The 19584-nt window shown below is 40.4% G+C and overlaps 1 protein-coding gene across 1 annotated transcript in view; it reads left to right on the top strand.

The window, feature by feature from the left end:
• The window catches only part of NIBAN1 (niban apoptosis regulator 1), a 65303-nt gene that overhangs the window by 41572 nt on the left and 4147 nt on the right, over positions 1-19584 (top strand). The window contains exons 6-13 of the mRNA XM_032191963.1: positions 4643-4758; positions 11752-11856; positions 11951-12113; positions 13077-13264; positions 13515-13676; positions 16611-16721; positions 17346-17453; positions 19376-19487. Coding sequence (XP_032047854.1) covers positions 4643-4758; positions 11752-11856; positions 11951-12113; positions 13077-13264; positions 13515-13676; positions 16611-16721; positions 17346-17453; positions 19376-19487 — 1065 coding nt within the window. The remainder of the gene's footprint in view (positions 1-4642; positions 4759-11751; positions 11857-11950; positions 12114-13076; positions 13265-13514; positions 13677-16610; positions 16722-17345; positions 17454-19375; positions 19488-19584) is intronic.

Raw genomic sequence — 19584 nt, 5'->3', positions numbered from 1 at the left:
TGAGAAGTGTTTGTAAGCCACAAAAATTGTTCTGGTAGCCCATCCTCTGTCCCAAAGGGCTTGTAAATGATGTGCCAGCAAGATCTTCAAACAGAGGCGCAGTTGGCCTGTCATGGGAGAGCACATAGTAACTTGAGACTGAAGATTTCCTCTGTTACTTGACCATACAACCAGACATCTGCCAAATGATGAACAGGACCTGAAGTGTATAGCCTGGAGATCCTCACTAAGAGACAGCAAATCCAACAGTGGCAGAAGCATCAGATGCAGCTAAAATTGGGCATGGGGCCTTCTAAGTTAAGGGTTCGGCACCAAGAATTCATCAGTGCCCACTGCACTCTTTAGTGGGTGTTGAGGAGCCCGGTCTTTTGTGCATTGTTTTGATGAATTAAACTTTGAGATTTTTTTTGGTGGGGGAAGAAGGTTTTAATCTACTTACACACTGCAGGGAAGTTCATGTCTACAAGACTCCTTAGACACCTTTCTGCAGTACTGAACAAACTCAGCTGTGTCTTCGTGAGACATGCAAATGTGGGGAGATTTATGAAGCCAGTGTGTTTCCAGTTGTCCTTCCATCTTTTCAATAGGAACTTTACAGCAGTTACTCTATGAATGAACTGCCTGTATTCTATGTTTATAAAAGGAATGTATTGTTAGTGGTATCTTATCTGTGTATGTTATTTAAATTAAGCTCCACACTTGGGTATTAAAAGACAGTCTCTATGTGGCTTTTCTTGTTTTAAAATCAAATAGACCAAAGAGAATTTTGTTTTGCTCTCCACAAATGTGCAGATGTTATATCCATTAGCAGCTGGAGAAGCTGTTTGGGTAACTTTCCAAGTGCAGACGAGCCTGGATTAAGCACGTAGCATGAGTCTGGTACCCATAAAGCCTCTCCAGCCTTGTGCTGGCGGACATGCAGTAAACTTTATGGCTTGCAGTGTTGTTGTGGAAGATTTGCTTGCTAACTGCTTCTTGTCCAATGACAATTAAATGTTTCTGCCCCTGGCTTTTCCTTTCATAATGAGATGTAACAGGAAGGTGGAGCAAGAAGGCTATACATGTGCACTTGAGAAATGAGACTAGGTATTCAGTCTTGCCCAGGCTACCCAAAAGAAAAGTACATTTTTCCAGTTTGAGGGAGGCAGCAGCTGGCCTGAGCAGAGGAGAATAAGGTACATCACACATGTGGAGCAGATGTTTCCAGCTTTTTCTGGTTTTGAAAGCTGTATAGATGGCACAAGGAAGAAAGTGGATTGTGATAGTCCTGTACTGCTCCATGGAAAGAATAGTGATGTGTGTTACCGTATGCCTTTACCTGTGAAACACATAACGCGGCACTGTATCTCAGATTAGCTTCTAAGGAGCCTGGAACCAATGGAAATAAAACACTACACCACCAGATGACTCCCATGCGTTTTGTGGGAGTCGGACATGGATGATCCACAACCGCCTCTGCACCCAGCTCCCCTGGCATGCTCCTCTTTCTGCAAGCAGCAGGGGCAGACCCATTACTGGCAATAGGTGCCAGCCAGATCACTTGAAGGGGAAGCCTCACAGTGAAGCACTCGTCGTCCTTTCTGCTGATGAACAATTGTTCCTGATACCACAAGGGTTTACCACCTGCCCTGTTCACAGCTGCAGTTTCTGCTTCCATCTCCCACGCGCCTTCCTCTCTCTTGCACGTAAGCAAGGCTACCCCAACAGCTTCTTCATTGTTTTCCTTACTTTGCTGTTGTATAATGGAGCTGGCTGCCAATCCGTCTTCAGTCCTCTAGCCTTGTCATAAACTGCTAGATCTGATTTACAGAAGCCCTGGTTCTTCCCTGCTGAAATCCCCAAGAATGTGCTCTGCAGCTCCTTTCAGCCTGGGTACAATTCCCTTTTCTCAAGCCATATCCCATGAATGCGCCTCTGTCTTGTCTCCATTGCCAACAGCTTCTGCACGGGCCAATGCTGGATGGATGTAGTTGTTCAGTGTCTTATCTCTGATGCAATCCTTTCCTCCTATAGAAAGTGAGAAAAAAATGCTTAAAGCAATTACAGTAGGCCTTGAAGGATAAAGCTGCCTTTCTACTTCGAGCTGTTTTTATAGTAAGACTACCATAATTGTGATGTTCTCCTGTGTTTACTGGTATAGGAAAGAATTTATGATTTGGGATTTTATGCAATTTACAGTTTGATATTGTTCCCAAGAACTATTCAAATGAATTGCTCTTGTTCTTTTAGCATCTTCCTTCCACTTTTCTATGGGTCAGGGACAGTCATAATAGAGAAAATACTCCCTTGAGTACACAGTTCAAAACTTGATGATCTTAGAGGGGAGACTTGTCAGCCCTGGCAAATCGTCACCTCAGCAGGTCCAAGATCCAGCCCTTTGGATGGTCTGTTGTCCCTTTTGGTTGGGAGGGAGCACAGCTGCGAAGAAGGAAAACATGTGAGTCATGATGGGAGGACTGCAGGAGTTGCAATCTCCCCAGCCAGGCCTGGCTCTCTTCTGGTCAGAATATCCAGAGTTTAGTTCTGGGAGGACAAAAGTTTTTAGATGCAATACAGTTCTTCAGGTGGAGTGCTCTTCTTTCATCAAAGCTGCTGTCAGAGGACATTCTTCTCGTGGCAGTGAACAGGCTGATTCTACAACTCCTAAACTGGTATTTTAACATCCTGTTTTGTGATTTGCTTTTAAAAATGCTACAAATCATGGAGATAGCAGTGAGTAAATGGTTGGGATTTTACGTGCCTGCTGTTCTTGATTGATCAGCGTGTGGGGGTGAAGAAATTGATCTCTCGGGACCTCCAAATACCTGCTAAACAGGAATGGTATCTACGAAGTGGCAGCATGAGAATGTTCACTGTGCCTCAGTTTGTATAGCATACCTTCCCGTAGCAGTGACTGCTTTCAGGGAAAACTCTGAAAGAGCAAATTCTGACACTGATCTTAAACCTCATTGCCCACCATGCAGATGTAGCTGATACAATGCTGTTTTCAAGTAATGAAGCATTGGTAAAATAGTTGTACGTTTCTCCTGCTTTCCTTTTTGTGTAAAATGCATGGAGGAGACATTTGGGGAATTACTGTAGAGTTAATCTTCTGTGTTCCCCATAATGTATAAGCTCTGTATAAGCCCTGTATTGCTCTTGGTGTGCATACAAGCCTTCTATAAAGCTTTTGTCGTTAGAAGGTTTCACAAACAAGTCAAAGATATGTCTTGCTTGACAGGCAAGGCTTGAGAATTTATTCTCTGACTTCACATAACAATTGCTTATACATATCAGTATCTTGAAAAGCAGTATACTTACCTTTGAATTAACATTCCCCTTCCCTTCTAACATGCACACAATAGGACTTGAGCTGATCAAGGCTGTAAGTAGTTAACCTTGAAGAGGTGACAATAAACTGCTATCAGTTTGTTTTTCCCTTAAGATAATAATCCTTACAGTAGTCCTGAAGCTCTGACTCAGCAAAGGCAGTGCTCAAATTCCTGAAGTATTTCAGCTGTGGTTTCTCAGCCTGAAATTCTTACTCAGGTTTGCCAAATGGCCTCATGGCTCTAAGGAGCTTTTCCACATTTTGAGACAGAGGGACTGTTTCTCCCCAGATTATGGCAAACTAGTTCTAATGTGTGACTGCTATTGCAGCCTTCATTAGATGTGGTTTAATGTGCTGTAATGTGAAGGAGACTATTGACTGCAACTATCTCAAATGTCTTGCGGATTGGAAAGAAGAAATTGCCTGAGATATAATTACTGCTGCATGGCTGGTTATCCGGTATTTATAAGAGCAAACTGGTTTAGCCACTTGTTTTCATTTTTTTCCATGCTGTAGTCCCATTTGTACAGCATAGTGCCCCCAGGCTATCTTCATTTCATGTTCTTGGGACAAGCTGCCATCTAGCAGTAGTAGCTGTGGATGGTAACTTGACCTGTGGTTAAACATGCCTGAAATATCGGGGAAAAGCAACGCAGTTTTGTCAGAAATGTTGTTCTTAATTGGTAAGAGCACAGAGCTTACTTTGTCCTGGTCTGTGTTTTTGTATGCCCATGAAAAAATCATGCTGATCATCGATTCCATAATAAAACAATGAAATAGAAGATTACTGGGAAGCAGTAAGTCAGGGTTTAGCAATTTCTCAAGGGCATGCAGCATGCTGTAATGTGCTGCTTCTCAGATGATTATCACTACCTTAAATTCATAAAATTTTATTTTAAATGTAAGAAGCGGAAACTCCCAACTTTAGGACCTGCTGTCAAAGTCTGCCCATGTACCATCATACGTAGCTTATAGGTATAAAAGTAAGGGATGAGCTTTCATGTGTTAATGACTGCCTTTTCAAAATCTCCCGCATAAGAAGCTTGCTGTAAAACTGTTATCTTTTACTGTGTGGTCTATGTTATTACCTGCTGATACTGGTTTTACTTATCAGCTTAAATGGGCTGGCTTATGATAGTTTATATGTGGCAAAATTAAGCTTCTGAATCTTAATGAAACCCCAAAGGTCTTCAAACACTCAGGCTTAGTAAATGATTGGAAAATATTTCTGCTGGATGCACATGGAATAAGAAAATGGATTTAAAAAGGATGTTTATTTTAAAGGTTATTTATGGGTAAATCCTTTGTACTACCTTTTTTCTTTCCCTTCAGATTTCCTCAAGCAGACCACGTATGAAGTTGAGGCATTCTTGGAAGCCGTTCAGTTCTTCCGGCAGGAGAAAGGCCACTATGGGACGTGGGAAATGATAACTGGCAATGAAAAAGAGGTAAAAGAATATCATCCTAATTTGGGGACGCTTTGGCTATAGCAACTCTGAGGGTAGTGAAGGTTGTAAAGACTCTTGGGGAAAAAAATTACATTCCAAAAAAATTCTAGTAGGTAGAAGTTCCCAAAATTTCAAGACACTTCTTATTGATATGTAAGAAACATTTATATTTTAATAAACTGTTCCATATTTTTTTAAACTAAAAAGTGAAAGAAAGTGTGCAGTGAACTAAAGTTGTGGTGCTCATGCTGGAATATTGGGATGGCCACATTTCCACAAAAGGTTCTACCTTCATCTACTTTATTTATATGAGCTGTATTTACCACATTGTCAGTGGGTGAATAAATGCTGTCTCTAAAACAAGGTACTTTCTACCCTTTCTGTATTTTCTGTATTTTCTATACTTTCTGTATCTTACTCCCACATTTGGTATGTTTATAGTTCTGGTAAATCAGCGAGACCAAAAGTGCTATACTCCAAACTCAGAACACACGGTTTGCATGCAGCAAACACTTGCTGTCTGCTGCATTGGACTGTGCTCTGCTTTTCTGCCTTCTGAGATCTTCTGTAGATAAGAAACGTATTTTCTTCTGTTGCTATTACCTTTGATACTAAACACAGCAGTTTCCAGTAACTTGTGGTCCAATGCCTCCAGATACCATTGCAGGAGATGAGGCTTTATGGAGAACAGAAAGGCACCAATGCACGTGTTATGAAGAATTTCATCATTTTGTTTTTCCCTGTTCTTTGAGAGTGAAGCTTTTAGATCTGAGCAGACAAACTGATAGACCTACTTCTCGTGCTAGCCTTCTGAAATGGAGTATTGGGTAGCAACAATTACACTGGGAACACCAAAAATTTGTGTGTTTCAGTACTTCAGAAATGAGATGTGAAGCTTAGGGTCGAGATCCATACTGAGTGAGTGATCCATACCTGAGCGAGCAGCTTTGAAGCACTGATGGCAGATGAAGTAACTCTGCCAGTCCTTCTGGCATCACTCCAGGTGTATTTTAGTGCAATTAAGACATTATTTGTGCCCTGACTTATACATATGTTTTTTTTCCAAAGCACTGAGCGCTCAGTAATAAATATTACTTTAGTACCAGCTGCTGGGTGTTTTCCTTGATGAAGCCTGGCATCCCTTTGGGAAAATGGAGAAAAGTCTGATAGTGTTCATGATACAAAACAAAACGGGTTTTGTTTTGAGAAACCAGATTATTTATTTAGGAAAAGTATACTTTGGAAATGCTGAAAAATGTGGAAACTGGAAAAGAATTTATAAGCAGTGTCTTTCCTGGTGCTGTCATGTCAGGGACTGAAGTTTTCTGCTAACATCTGATAATAAATACCACAAAATAAAGAGTTCCATCATTCCAGTGGAGGGACTGAGGGTTTTTCTCTTTTTCCCTCCTCCAAAAAGTTACGGAGCTATTATAGAGCTAGTTTCATTTTGTGTTTTATTTTGTCTGCTTCTTGCCAACTCCTTATTCATAACCCATACACCTCAAGAGAACTGTAATCAGAAGACATCCAGAGTAGTTACACCACTATCTTCTTAACAGTAATTCATTCTTTACGTAAAGCATGTTGTCATGCCCATTTCGATCCAGTATAATAATTGTTTTAGGCAAATATCCAAGCTAAGTGAATGGTTTGGAACAAGCAGGCTACAATTTGTTGCTTTAAAGATTTCTGCAGAATGCCAATAAATATATCTACTGACATTCATTTATAAAGGTAGACTCTCCGCAGTATTTTCTGAAGCAGTCATTTCATTAGCTCATGCAATTCTGCCTTGGTACTGCAACATGAAGGTAGCAAAGCAAGGATGCAGTAACTCAGCTGAAGACCTATTACATTTTTGGGGGGTTGTAAGCATTTCTTTCCCTTGTTTTGGTTCTTTTTCATTTTTAATATTTTATTACTAACAAAGGATATATTGAATTACAGGTGCTGTTTCTGTAGGTAAGTGCTGAAAGAGAGGGTTAAAACTGGGGATTTTTTGACAACACTTGTTACAAGCCACAGAACAGCCACACAGTGAGAGCACTACAACACTGTTACTTTATTCTAGCATAACTCCATTGATCAATACTACATCAATGTAGAATAACTTATTGGTGAATCAAATAAAGATGGATAAGGCATTAAAAAAACTAAAACCCCTATGGTGTACCTTTCAGTAGAGCAATATAAACCCAGTCCAGCACTTCCTAAAAATGTTGCTGTAGAGCTCAGATTCTTCAGAATGTGTTTGATCAGTTGTCACATTTATTATTCTGTCCGTGGTGCTCCAGTTTGGGTTATTCAGGAGATTATCTCTTTTAAGTGACTCAGTAGTTTAGGACCTGAATTAGTCCATTGGTTTTGATAGGTATATTTGAGTCAGGGTAGCTGAATCCAAATGATGCTGTAGCATAATCTATAAGTACTTGAGTACAATAGGATATTGCATACTGTAGATATAGGCGTATTAATAAGTAGGCCATTGTGTTAAATTTCTGTAGGGATTGCTTTATGCTAATGAAATACTTTGTGTTATGCTATGTGGCATCCAGTCAGAGCCCCTTCTTATTACTCTTGCTGTCTACATTTCTTCCATTTCCCTATTGTGTTCTTGGTGCATCATTGAACTCCTTATAGCAGTAAAGGAGGAGCATGTCACCACAAAGGGAGTTGTTCTTGCATCCAGAGAGCCCTTTGGTATAACAGCTGGAGGAAGCAGTGTTGCTCACTGACTGCAGTATCAACTACGTCTAAAACCTGCTCGAGCAGATATAATATGTGAGGTTGCATGTCAAGAAACACTGGCACTCTACTCTCTCACTTTTTCTGCTTTTTTTTTGGTAGGGTTACTATGTCTCTCTTTGATTTACAAGATTTCCACTGCACTTCAAAGCATTCAGCGTGCTGTGAACAACCTTATATGTGCTGTACTGTCAGGACAAATGAAAAACCTTGATTAAAGGTTTATGTGCCATTCTGTATAGCATGTGCACAATAGTACTGCCTCTGTCATCATAAATGAGCAGGTGTGCCTCTGTAACTAAGAAACGGTACAAATATACCTGGGCAACATCTATGAACAGGAAATAAATGTGTCCAGAAAAAACAAGATGCCCCTCCTCTGAATCATGAGTACAAGTAATGACTGAAACAAACATGGGACTGAAGTCTTGAGGTCAAAATTAAGACACCTTACTTAGAGAAATTCAAGAATCCAGCATATCCCCAGCACCACTAGATGCCCCAAAAGGAAATGCATTCAGAGACCCGAGATCACAAAGAAATAGAAATGGGGCAGATCCCCAAATGAACTTCCTCCCTCTGCAACCCCAGTGGATTGCCTTGTTGGCCAACAAGAGGAAAACGCAGAAGGAAGAGGGGTCTCACAGCTTTCTCAGGCCACGGATAAAGTGTCATGTCCCCCCCTCCCACTCCTGTCCCCCCACCCCAAAAAAAAAATAAATAAGAGTGGGGGGGAGGACACACTAGACAAGTACAAAAGACTTGTGTTTGTTGTAACTCTGTGTATGTATTGCTAGTTTGGGGTGTCAAGCAGTATGAGCAAGAAATAAGTTGTAGCTCAGACCTAGGCAGAAGAGGTGCAAAGCCTGATGGAAGTGAGTGATTCTGGACAAAGCTTGGTGAGAGAAAGAAATTCTGAAATGGGTGTGGTGAATGAAGCCAGGAAGCTGTCTCGCACTGTTTGATTATTTCTGCATCAAAGGCGGCAGACTTTGAAGTTTCTTCTGTACAAAGTTAGGTGAGGCTATCCAGAGAGCTATAGGACCAGAGAATAATTTAGTTAAAAGGGGATCTCTGGAGGTTATCCAGCCAGTCCCACACTCAAAGCAGAGCCAACTTAGGGGCCTTGTGCAGTTGAGTTCTGAAGATGCCCAAGGCAGGAGATGGCACAGCTTGTTCCTATAACCACCCTTATGGGAAAATCTTTTTTTAATAACCAATAGGTTGTAAATTAGGAGACATTACATTTAGGTTGGACATTAGGAGACCTTTCTCCTCAAAAAGAGTCATCAGGCATTGGGACGGGTTGCCCAGGGAGGTGGTGCAGTCACCGTCCCTGGGGGTATTCAAGGAAAGTTTGGACATGGTGCCTAGGGACGTGGTTTAGTGGGTGACATTGGTAGTAGGGTGATGGTTGGACCAGATGATATTGAAGGTCTTTTCCAACCTCAATGATTCTATGATTCTAATTAAATTTTCTCTTGTTTCTGCTTATGGCTGTCATCTTCATCCTTTCCCTGTGTACCTCCCAGCAGAGTCTGGGTCTGTCTGCACGGTGTCTCCCCATATGTGCTGTGGACAGCAGTAAGGCCTCCCCTGAGCCTTCTATTCTTAAGGCAGAGCAACTCCACCTCTACCCATGTCATGCGCTCCATCCACTGACTGTCTTGGTGGTCTCCGCTGGACTCATTCCTGTGTGTCACATCTTGTAATGGGAGCCCAACACTGGACACTGCTCCAGATGTGGTGTGACAAGTACTGAACAAAGGGTAATGTTCTCCTCCATTGACCTGCTGTTGCCCTTTGCTGCAAGAACACCGTGCAGACAGATGCTGAATTTGCTGTCTGCAAGGATGCTCAAATCCTTTTCTGCAAAGCTGCTTTCCAGCCAGTTGTTGCCAGCCTGTACTGGTGCCTGGGATTGTTCCATCTCAAATGTTGGACTGTGCATTTGCTTTTCCTGAACTTTATGAGGTTTTTGGCCCACCTCTTTCTTCAGCCTGTCTAGGTCTCTGAATAGCAGCCTTGCCCGCCAGCGTATTGACCGCTCCCCCAAATTGTGAGCATCTGTATTCCCAGTCTGATGTCTTTTATTTCTGATTGGAACCAGCTGCAAGCCTGAGTTGCCACTTAGTAGCTGGGTTCAGAAAGGGTGATGCATCTCTTCTACAGCTGAACCCTGCTGCAAACTGAGAAAGTTACTGAAAGGGAAAAGTACTCAGTGTTGATTTAGAAAAATACAGCAATGAAAAACAGACAATATACTTAAATAATAAAAAGTGGGGCAACGATAACTTTTCCTTAGTTTTTCTACATGCCAGCACAAATACTTGAATGGAGATTTTAATGTATGTAAATTCTACAATGTGAAAATTTTACTGTATTTGTACCAGTTTTACTGACAGAAGTAATTATTTGAAAAGTTTTTCACGAACTCCATCAGCTATTCATTTTATCCCTTTTTCCTATGGATAGCCTTGGAGCTAATGAATCTCTTGTATTATGCTACACTTCTTGAAAAAAAAAAATCAGAGTAGAATTATTTGATCTACAGATTACCCCAATTTCTGTATTCCCTTTCCAGGGGATACCAGGTTTTACTGGGACCTCCCATCCTTGTGTGAATTGTGAAATTGGTGTTCACAAGAAATACTCCTAAAGATCCACATCAGTATCATTCTATCTTGCTTTTTTTTGGGTCAAGAGTCATAGAATCATAGAATGGATTGGAAGGGTTGGAAATGTGTTGGAAGGGACCCTAAAGATCAATTTGTTCCAACCCTCCCATGCCACCCACTGCATCAGGTTGCCCAGGGCCTCATCCAACCTGGTCTAGAACACCTCCAGGGATGGGGCATCTACAGCCTCTCTGGTCAACCTGTTCCAGTGCCTCACCTCCCTCTGAGTGAAGAATTTCCTCCTAACCTCTAATTTAAATCTGCCCTCTTTTAGTTTAAAGCCATTATCCCTTGTCCTATTGTCATCTGCCCAAGCAAAAAGTTGCTCTCCATCTTTTTTATGAGCCTTCTTTAAGTATTGAAAAGATGCAGTGAGGTCTCCCCAGAATCTTCTCCAGGCCAAACATCTCCAGCTCTCTCAGCCTTTCTTCCTAAGAGAGGTGCTCCAGCTTCTGAGCATCCTTGTGGCCTCCTCTGTACCCACTCTAACAGCCCCACATCCTTCTGGTGCTGGGGGCCCCAGACCTGGATGCAGAACTCCAGTTCTGCACAAGGGCACAAGGGCAGAGCAGAGGGGCACAGTCACCTCCCTCGGCCTGCTGGTCACACCTCTGTTGGTGCAGCCCAGGATGCAGTTGCCCTTCTGGGCTGCAGGCACGCACTGCTGGCTTGTGATCCGCATTTGATGTCAAAGGCCTTGCAGAAGTCCAGGTAGATTACATTCGTCATTTTTCCCTTGTCAACTGATGCGGTCACTCTATCAGAGAAGGCCACCAGACTGGTCAGGCATAATTTGCTCTTGGTGAAGCCATGCTGACTGCCTTGGACCACCTCCTTCATGTGCCCTGACATTGCTTCCAGGAGAATCTGTTCCATGATCTTTCCAAGCACAGAGGGGAGTCTCACCAATCTGTAGTTCTGTAAGTCTTCCTTTCTACCCTTCTTAAAAACAGGAAAAAGTCACTGTTTTGCCCCAGCACTTGCTTAGAAGTTCAGGGAACGGCTGCAGAACTTACTTGCACCAGCTGGGAATTGAATGCAGGTAACAAGAATGGGAATTTTGCATGATACCACTACACCACTGTTGCTGCAAGGTATTTTCCTATTAGAAGTGTCCTTTGGGTGATGAATCTTCAGAACAACTTCTCCTCAATGATGCTTCTGGGAAGGGCATCGGTGTCTCAGAACAAGGTCAGCCTTGAGAAGCCACAGTCATTATAACAGTTTTTCAAATGTTTTTGATACAGCTGACGTAAATCATTTTAGCTCCATTGTTTTTCACATGGCAATCTTTCTAACAGCATACAGTAAATTTTGATAGACATCTTTGTTTGTCATCTTGGTTCATGTTGTTAGTTGATGGTCTTTCAAAACCTGTCAGAGAAAGATTCTTCAGATGGAATTCATACCTGATATTTTAAAAACAGTCCTCCTGGCAACCTGGGACAGCTAAGCTGTTGTGTGTTTGGGGTTGCCTATATTTACATGTCATTCTGTGATGCAAGTGCTCAGTTTTTAGATGGCAAACAATGTATGAACAGGTCATTTTAATCTCATAACCATATAGATCTTGAGCAACCTTGTGATGGAGGAACTCCTTCCTAACCTTCAGACGATGATCCTGCCTAAAATGAAAGGAAAGAGGAATGACAGGAAGCGGGCCTGGTTTGGTGTAAGTATGAATATTTCCAGAGTAGTTGCTTCTCATACTAATTGTCTGAATGTGCTGATCCTAGTCTTTGCTTATTAATTTAATTTGAATTTAGTTTGTAGAAGAAACATATGGCTTAGTCCAGCAGCAGGTTTCAGAAGGACTGAGTACCTTGAAAGAAGAGTGCAGAGAGTTTGCAAAATCTCTCGAAGGAACCATTCGCTCAGACATGGATCAGATTCTGAACTCCAAGAACTTTTTAGCTGGAAAAATCAAAGGTTAGTAGGAAAACAAATGTGTTTTGGAGCAATCCTTAATGTTTCCCATTGTGCTGCTCAAATTACCAGATGTCTTTGTTTTGAAATCCTTATGTGTTTTGAAACTCCATCCAGAGATGCTCATTTTCAGAAAACAAATGCTTTGAGCCCCTGCTACCCTTGATGGGAACTGACACCTGGGGCAGCTGCATCTGTGAAAATACAAAGTCTTCTCAAGTTGGAGCTAGAGCTGGCAGGTTATGAGTATCCTGATTAGAGTTGCGTATTCTGCTTTAATTTTTGCTTGGACAGCTTTGTGAAATGAAGGTAGAGATTACATGAGCATAATTTAAAGTGTGGTGGTTTTGACCTTATGTCAAGAAATGCTCCACACAAATAGGTTCTGGTTAAGTGACAAGTTCATAGGATACCAAAGCATGATTAAAACAAAGAGCTTTTTAAATGATGTCAAACTAATATGAAAAAATATATATTTGCCATCAATGTAAAAATTAGTGTTAAAAGTAGGCAAACATCAATTGATGTTGCTTAAGTTAACAAATAAATAAATAGCTGATCACTTAGGAGCTGTTTTGATAAATCTCAGAATGTTACATTGATATTCTCAGATAAAAGCCTAGGATGCTTTCAGTGAACTGTGGAGTACCAAGGTCAGATAAAACCATGTCCAAGCTTTGTGCAAACTCCCCAGTATTTACCAATACTTACAGCTTCCCTTTCCTCTCCTCTCACAGTGCTCCCGTGCTTCTAGTTTGCTTAGGTGGGGCATAGGAAAAGATGTTTCATTGCCACTTGAAAAACTAAACTCTCCTTTCATCACCCATGTCATCTCTGAGAAGGTGTGACTCAAGAAAAAAATACGGGGACATTTAATCCATTGCAAAGTATATCAGTTCAGATTACATTTTTCACTGTATATCTTAGTGGCCTAAAATGCATCCACTGTATTGTCTTATGCTTCAGCCACTGTTTCTGAGCCTGCTCAGAAATGCTGCACAGAAAATATCCAGCCATTTCTCACATCCATATTGGAGGAGCTTATGGGTCCCGTGAGTTCTGGATTCACTGAAGTTCGTTCACTTTTCGATAAAGAAGTTAATGAAATCATCCAGAACTTCCAGAAGACAAAAGATACCACAAAGCTAAAGGAGGTAAGACAAAAATATAACTAGAGCCTTTTATATTAACACTTTTCTACCTAGAACTTGAGTGACAGCAGTACTTGCTTCCCAGAGTGGTAGTATATTACTGCTTTGTTCGTGGTCTAGAAAGTCTTGTGGCAGTTGTGCAACCAGACTGTAGATAACAGAATTTGTTTTAGGGCCACTCTTATATTCTCTACTTAAAATTGGTTTCCAGCTGCTTTTTCTCAAAGCCTGTTTTTCCTCCACTGGAATGCAGAACGTGGATCAGCTGATGAACCTGCCATTCAATTCTGTGAAGATGGAGCCTTGCTATCTCAAAGTGAACCTCCTCCAGGAGCTCCTTCAAGACCTCAAGAGTCGCTTCAAGGTCTACCACATTGACTTTGTGGTTCAGAGGACACAGAACTTCATGCAAGAGGTACTGTAAAATCCAGTTTTTCCTCTTGAGAGAACAGGTTAGGTTTGTTCTTCTAAGCTGCTTCAAAGTAATCTTGATAAAGAGCTGTGCAAGAGGCCCCAGATATATACCAAGCAAAATGCAGATTAAAAAAAATGAAATAAGAGAATTGCAGCTAGAAGCTCATTTTCACATTTATATTTGTGACATTGGATGCGTGAGAGACTTTCAGTAAATTACAAGAATTTTGGATGAATCAACACTTCCCATGAACCTTGACATTCTGAATTCTTGGTGTCTTAGCACCCGGGAAGGTTGCGCTTATGCCAACAGGGTAGCTAAAATCCACCTGATTTTCATTCTCAAGTGTTTATTTTTCAGGAAGAGTCCTGAATAATTTTAACAAAATAGAGTGTCTCCTTCTCCTTCTTGATAGTTTATTTTTTCATGAATATAAAATAAGGCAATTAATGTTAAAAATTGCCAATTTCTTTGACACAAATGATGTCTCAGGATGAAGCTATTATAACCAATTTCACTTCTCATGGGAATAGTTGAAGTGAAATCATTTCATCATTTGAGATGAAAAAGGAATGTTGCCTTTTTTTCCCCTCCAGTGTGTACTGGTATAAGCTGTAATTTTGCTTTGCTTTTATTTCTTCTGGATCCCTGACCAGAAATCTATTAAGACCTGGCCAATAGACTTTCCATTGCCAGAATGCAGGGCAGATTTGGCCTTATAACAATATGTTGAATCCTGTGATTATAATCCATAGTTGAGAAATTAGGTAATCTAGTTGGTCATTTTGTGAAATGGAGGTCATCTTGTGAAATGGAACTGGTTCCCTCCCGTGAAGTGGGAGTTATGAACATGGAAAGTAAGTTTCTAGCACAGTGTTTGGATAGGGTTTTCCTAAAAGCAGTTTTTCTAATTACAGCAATGATCAGCAGCCAACGATTTAATCAGAAATAAAATCCTGATTTCATGTCTCAGTCTTTCAAGGAAACCATTCCAAAATGCTGCTCAAATAAAATGTCTTTCAGTAAGTGAAGACCATGAATCAAGACAAAGAATTAGACAGAAAATACATCCTGTACAAACCAAGTTTTTATTTTTAATGTAAGGAAACAAAATTCACAATAAATAAGTTAAACAAGAAATAAATAAGTTAAACGAGAGCAAAAGTTATTCTGAAAATGCTGTTATTGTTGCTCTTTAAAAGAGGCTATTATTTTTCTCATAAAAATAATAAGTAGCTTCACTTTGTGACATTTTCACATGGACATTTATTTTATCAACAAGTAAGGTCAAACATGTCTGTGCTCATGTATTTTTAATATAAAAGAATCATTCAGCTTAAGTCTAACTTGGGTGGAGTATTCCTTCTTTCAGTGCACAGTTACAGGCTTGGGAGCTTGGCATCCTCTAGTGGTCAAGTTTAGGGAATTTAGGAGAGAAACACTCAACTAGTGTAAATAAACCAGCTCCAGTATCTTCAGCAAAGCGATGCCAGTTTATGATTTGCTCCAAATAATAACACAAATAAAAAGTGAGTCATTCATCTTGGAATTAGTCTCAAACTTAACTATACATTGTTCCTGTCTTTGTATAGTATGGGAGGTCTTGCAGTGCCTTTAACGTATGGCCTCCTGATACATGCACAGATTGAGTAGACCTCCATCTTCTCCATTTTTATCTAAAATATAGTCTATATAGTCTAATTTCAAGTTTTCTGCAAAGTCAGTTGTAAAGATGACCCCTTCAACATGAAAATGTTACTAGTCTAGGAGGAATTGAAAGGGTGATAAACTCTTATCCATAAGTATCTACATACTCATTTACAAACTACCTCTTTACTACAAAGTCCTCTTTACTATATGATGAAAATCAACTGGTACATTCCCATGAGATGTGAAGGAAGACCCAGCAGTAACGATGGCTTCCCTATGGATGTCCCCATCCCCGTCCAATAAGAGTAAATTAAAAATTGAATGGAAACACTACTTAAAAGAGGCAAAGCCTCTCTAAGTAGAAGTAATTACCACTTCCAGAACATTTTTTTTCTGAAATATCTTCCTGTAGTAAGGGTTTTAATGTTTTTAATGAATCTTTGGATAACTTGAAAAGATGAAAGATGGCAAGTAGCAGCCTAACATAATTCTTGAGAAAATATTGCTCTATCTGAGATTTTTGCTGATAACTATTTGTGTTATAAGAAAAGCTACTCATTAATGACTTTTTAAAAAAGTCTCATCTACAGTATTACATAGTAAGACCAATAGGATCTGATAGCAGCCAATGATAGTCTTATTAGGGATGAATTTTGTCTGTGGCCTGTATATATAGCCACTTGATTCTACTTCTTGTCTTTGTCACCATCTGCTTGGATAGTACAATTTGTACTATCCAGTACAATTTGTACTATCCAGTACTAATCTGTACAGGAAAGCTATTATATTAGATTAAAGATACTAAGGCTTAATTTCTTTATTTACTGCAACATTTCTATGCATGTTAGCCTTTAGAGTACTAAAATAGAGAGTAACAAGAGAAACACAATTTTGGGACAATATAACTGAACCTATTCTGAATAAGTTTGCGAATACAACTTTTTATCAGACTTTCTGGTATTGACCCTGCTTTATGCTCAAGGTAGAAGTTGAGGTAGTTTCATTTTCCTGTGCTCTTGCATTAATGTAAGAGATTATTCTTTTTGTTTTCCAATTACAAAGCTGAGTGTTGCAATCTAAACTGGGCAAGGCTTTTCTTCCCCTTCCACGATCGTTTGAAGCACTTGAAAATATGTATTGATTTTGATTTGTTGATTATTCTTTCTCCGTTTCACCTCTCAGAAATACAATTTAAGTTAATGGTTACATTTATCAGGTTTCTTTATGTATGTAGACATTTTGTGCTCGTTGTCTTTAAAATATATTTCTTATTATTATTCTTAGCTGATGGAAAATGCAGTTTATACTTTTGAGCAGTTGTTCTCTCCAAGTCACCAAGCAGACTCAGCGAAAGTTGCAACAACCATTGAAAAAGTCAAACTGAGAGTACTGAAGGTAAATGCTACAGCTTTTGTGCAGTAAGATCTTGTGTTCTGCCTTTTAAGAAACCTAAAGAGAGCATCTCTTACGTGAATTTACCTGAGTATTTGAAAGAAGATACCTCTTACTATCTGGTGGGAAATGCTGATTTGGTGGCACTTAGCAAAGCTGCTCATTTTGGGGGTAAAACCAAGTTCTGGGCAAACAATTATGAGTATTTACATGTGCAGTCATTTTAATTACTATTAAATCAACTGGAAATGATGCTGTGGATCTGAGTAAATAATTTTATATCAGTTTACAATCAGCCTGCCCCTAGAATTCATTTCCCATCAGTGCTAAAATACCTGGAGAGAGCAAGTATGAGGCTGTGACAAAAAAAAAAAAAAAAAAAAAAAAAGAGAGAGAGAGAGAGAGACAGAGAAAAAGATACCAGAAATCTCTCTGATCTCAGAGTATTTATCCAAAAGCTGGAATAACCTGCATTGGAATTGAAACCCCTGAATGTACCAATGATACAGTATCCCTTGGTATTTCCCTGTCACCAGTTACAGGTTAACAAGAGCCAGTTCCTCCTGTGAATGATTAATAACACCAAACATGTGTGGACTTGCTTCTCTTCTTGTCTGTCTTTAACAGCAATATGATTATGACAGCAGCACTATCCGGAAGAAGATATTTCAAGAAGCACTAGTACAGATTACTTTGCCCACAATGCAGAAGACACTGGCTTCAACATGCAAACCAGTAGGTTACATTACTGCTCTGTGAGTAAAACAAGAAACACAAAACAACAGTAGTAAAAGGCAAGAAAGGATTAACACCTTGACTATAAATCTTAAACTGTGTAAAGCTGTTTTCTCTCATGCCTATTTGGACAAAATATGTTTATATTTGCCAGTTTGTGGATTGATGTAGTAGCATGGTACAAGATGTGGAATGAAGTGAAGATTTTGGGACACATGGAAGTTGCATATACAGCTTGCTTCCTCAGAGATAGCTGCAGACCATTGCCCATCCCCATTTTGCTTCTTCCCTAGTGATCTGAAGTCCCTTCAAACTGAACTCCTCTCTCTATCTGACAGTTGCCAGTTTAGGTTCTGAGTTTGTCCCTGTGTTTGGCATCCCTGCTACAAGCTGAAATTTGATCATTTGGAGAGGGCAGCACCCAGAGGCACCACTGTGACTGTACACAGACTCTGCTCACAACCTCCTTCAAAACCAAGAACTTGCTAGGGCAGCAGGAGCACCAAGCAGACAGGCCATGGGCTGGTATTCAGTGATTTTAAATTGAAGTAATTGTGTCAGCAGTCAGGAAACAAACATACAGGGACTGTCTCTGTTGTCCTTAATCATTCTGGTAGGGTAGTACTCTGCAAACACCAGCTGCAGATGTTATCAGTGTGGCACATGAGGGGCCAGCTGGAATGCTGTTCACCTTGGCTCAAATTGATTAGTCCTTACTTTTCTTGCAGACCACGCACATTCACTTGCATTTTCATTGTAGCTGATGGAAGATGACTACCCTAACCCATCCCTGCCCTTTTGTTTCCCTGATGTTCATCAGTTCCCTGAGGCTCTTGCTGAGCCTCTCTAGCTTGTTTTGGTTTAAAAAGCAAGTGTAAAACCAAGTGTTTATTCAAGTTATGCTTGTAAATCTTTGAGTACAGATCATTCAAACTCAGGACTTTGAAAAATGTATTTAAAATCACTCTCCTCTCTATGTCATTCTACATACTACCATATCTCCCCAGAGTAACAGTTGCAGTAACTCTTTGCTGAGTGTCAGCAGTGCCTTCAAGACATGGTGTTCATGCACAGGGGTGAGCAAGGAAACAAAACTACTTCATCCCCTTAAATATAGAGTGTGGAGTCCTATCTAGTGTCTCTGCCATACAGGGCCAGAGGAAGCAGTGGTGGTGCAAACATCCCAGAAAACTTTTGAATTTGTACCTATGCAGAAGTGAGCAGCTGGCTCTGGAAGCAGATGTGTGTAACACAGCTGACAGGCCCAGTCAAGTCTTGACCTTCTAATAGAGCCTTAAAGATCATCTAAGGCCACCACCCCCCCCAACCATGGGCAAGGACACCTTTCACTGGACCAGGTTTCTTAAAGCCCCACCCAACCTGGCTTTAAACACTTGACTTTAAAGACTTAAATCCACCAGATGTTAGTCTGTAGGTATCCCTTTTAGAAATGGGCAGCAGTCACTTCGTTTTCTTTTTATGGACCACCAAGCTACTTCCTAGTGATCGTGACTCACTTATTGCATAGATATAGCCTACTACATATAATTCGGTAAGCTGAATATGTTACACACCTATTAAAAAAAACAAAACCAAACCCTGGATCTCCCATGCTCACTGTGGATTTGCCTCCTTGGACAAACAGTGAGTGAGGCATTTCCTCACCAACTCTTTATTTCAGAATTGTTTATTACAGTGCAGATGACAATGATCTATAGTGCTTCTAAATGTAATTGTAGTGTAAGAACAGTGTTTGGTAAGTGCATAATGAATTGTGAAAATATATACTTCGTTTACTCATAGTTCAAAAGAAGCATTGCAAGACCTGGTAGATGCAGGTGCTCTACTGAAGTAGGACATTCAAAAATCTCTGAAATTGCTGTGTTTTTATGCATCTGTTCCTTTCTTCTGTGTCTGCACAGGAGCTGCAGAAATACGAGCAGTTCATTTTTGCTGATTACACTAGCGTGATCCAAGTAGAGAATGTGTATGAAGAGATTTTATATCAGACACTGCTTGAAGAAACCCTGAAAGGTGAGGATACACTAGAAGTGACAGTAATAGCATTTTGGCCATTGGCCGGTGGTGAGCTATTGGTCCTGGCAGTTCTGAGCCAGGTCCCAGCTTTGCC

The sequence above is a fragment of the Aythya fuligula genome, chromosome 8 (assembly GCF_009819795.1).
Source record: "Aythya fuligula isolate bAytFul2 chromosome 8, bAytFul2.pri, whole genome shotgun sequence".
In the NCBI taxonomy this organism is placed as follows: domain Eukaryota; kingdom Metazoa; phylum Chordata; class Aves; order Anseriformes; family Anatidae; genus Aythya; species Aythya fuligula.
The sequence above is the reverse complement of the archived record's forward strand: the minus strand, read 5'-3'. Positions and strand labels throughout refer to the sequence as shown.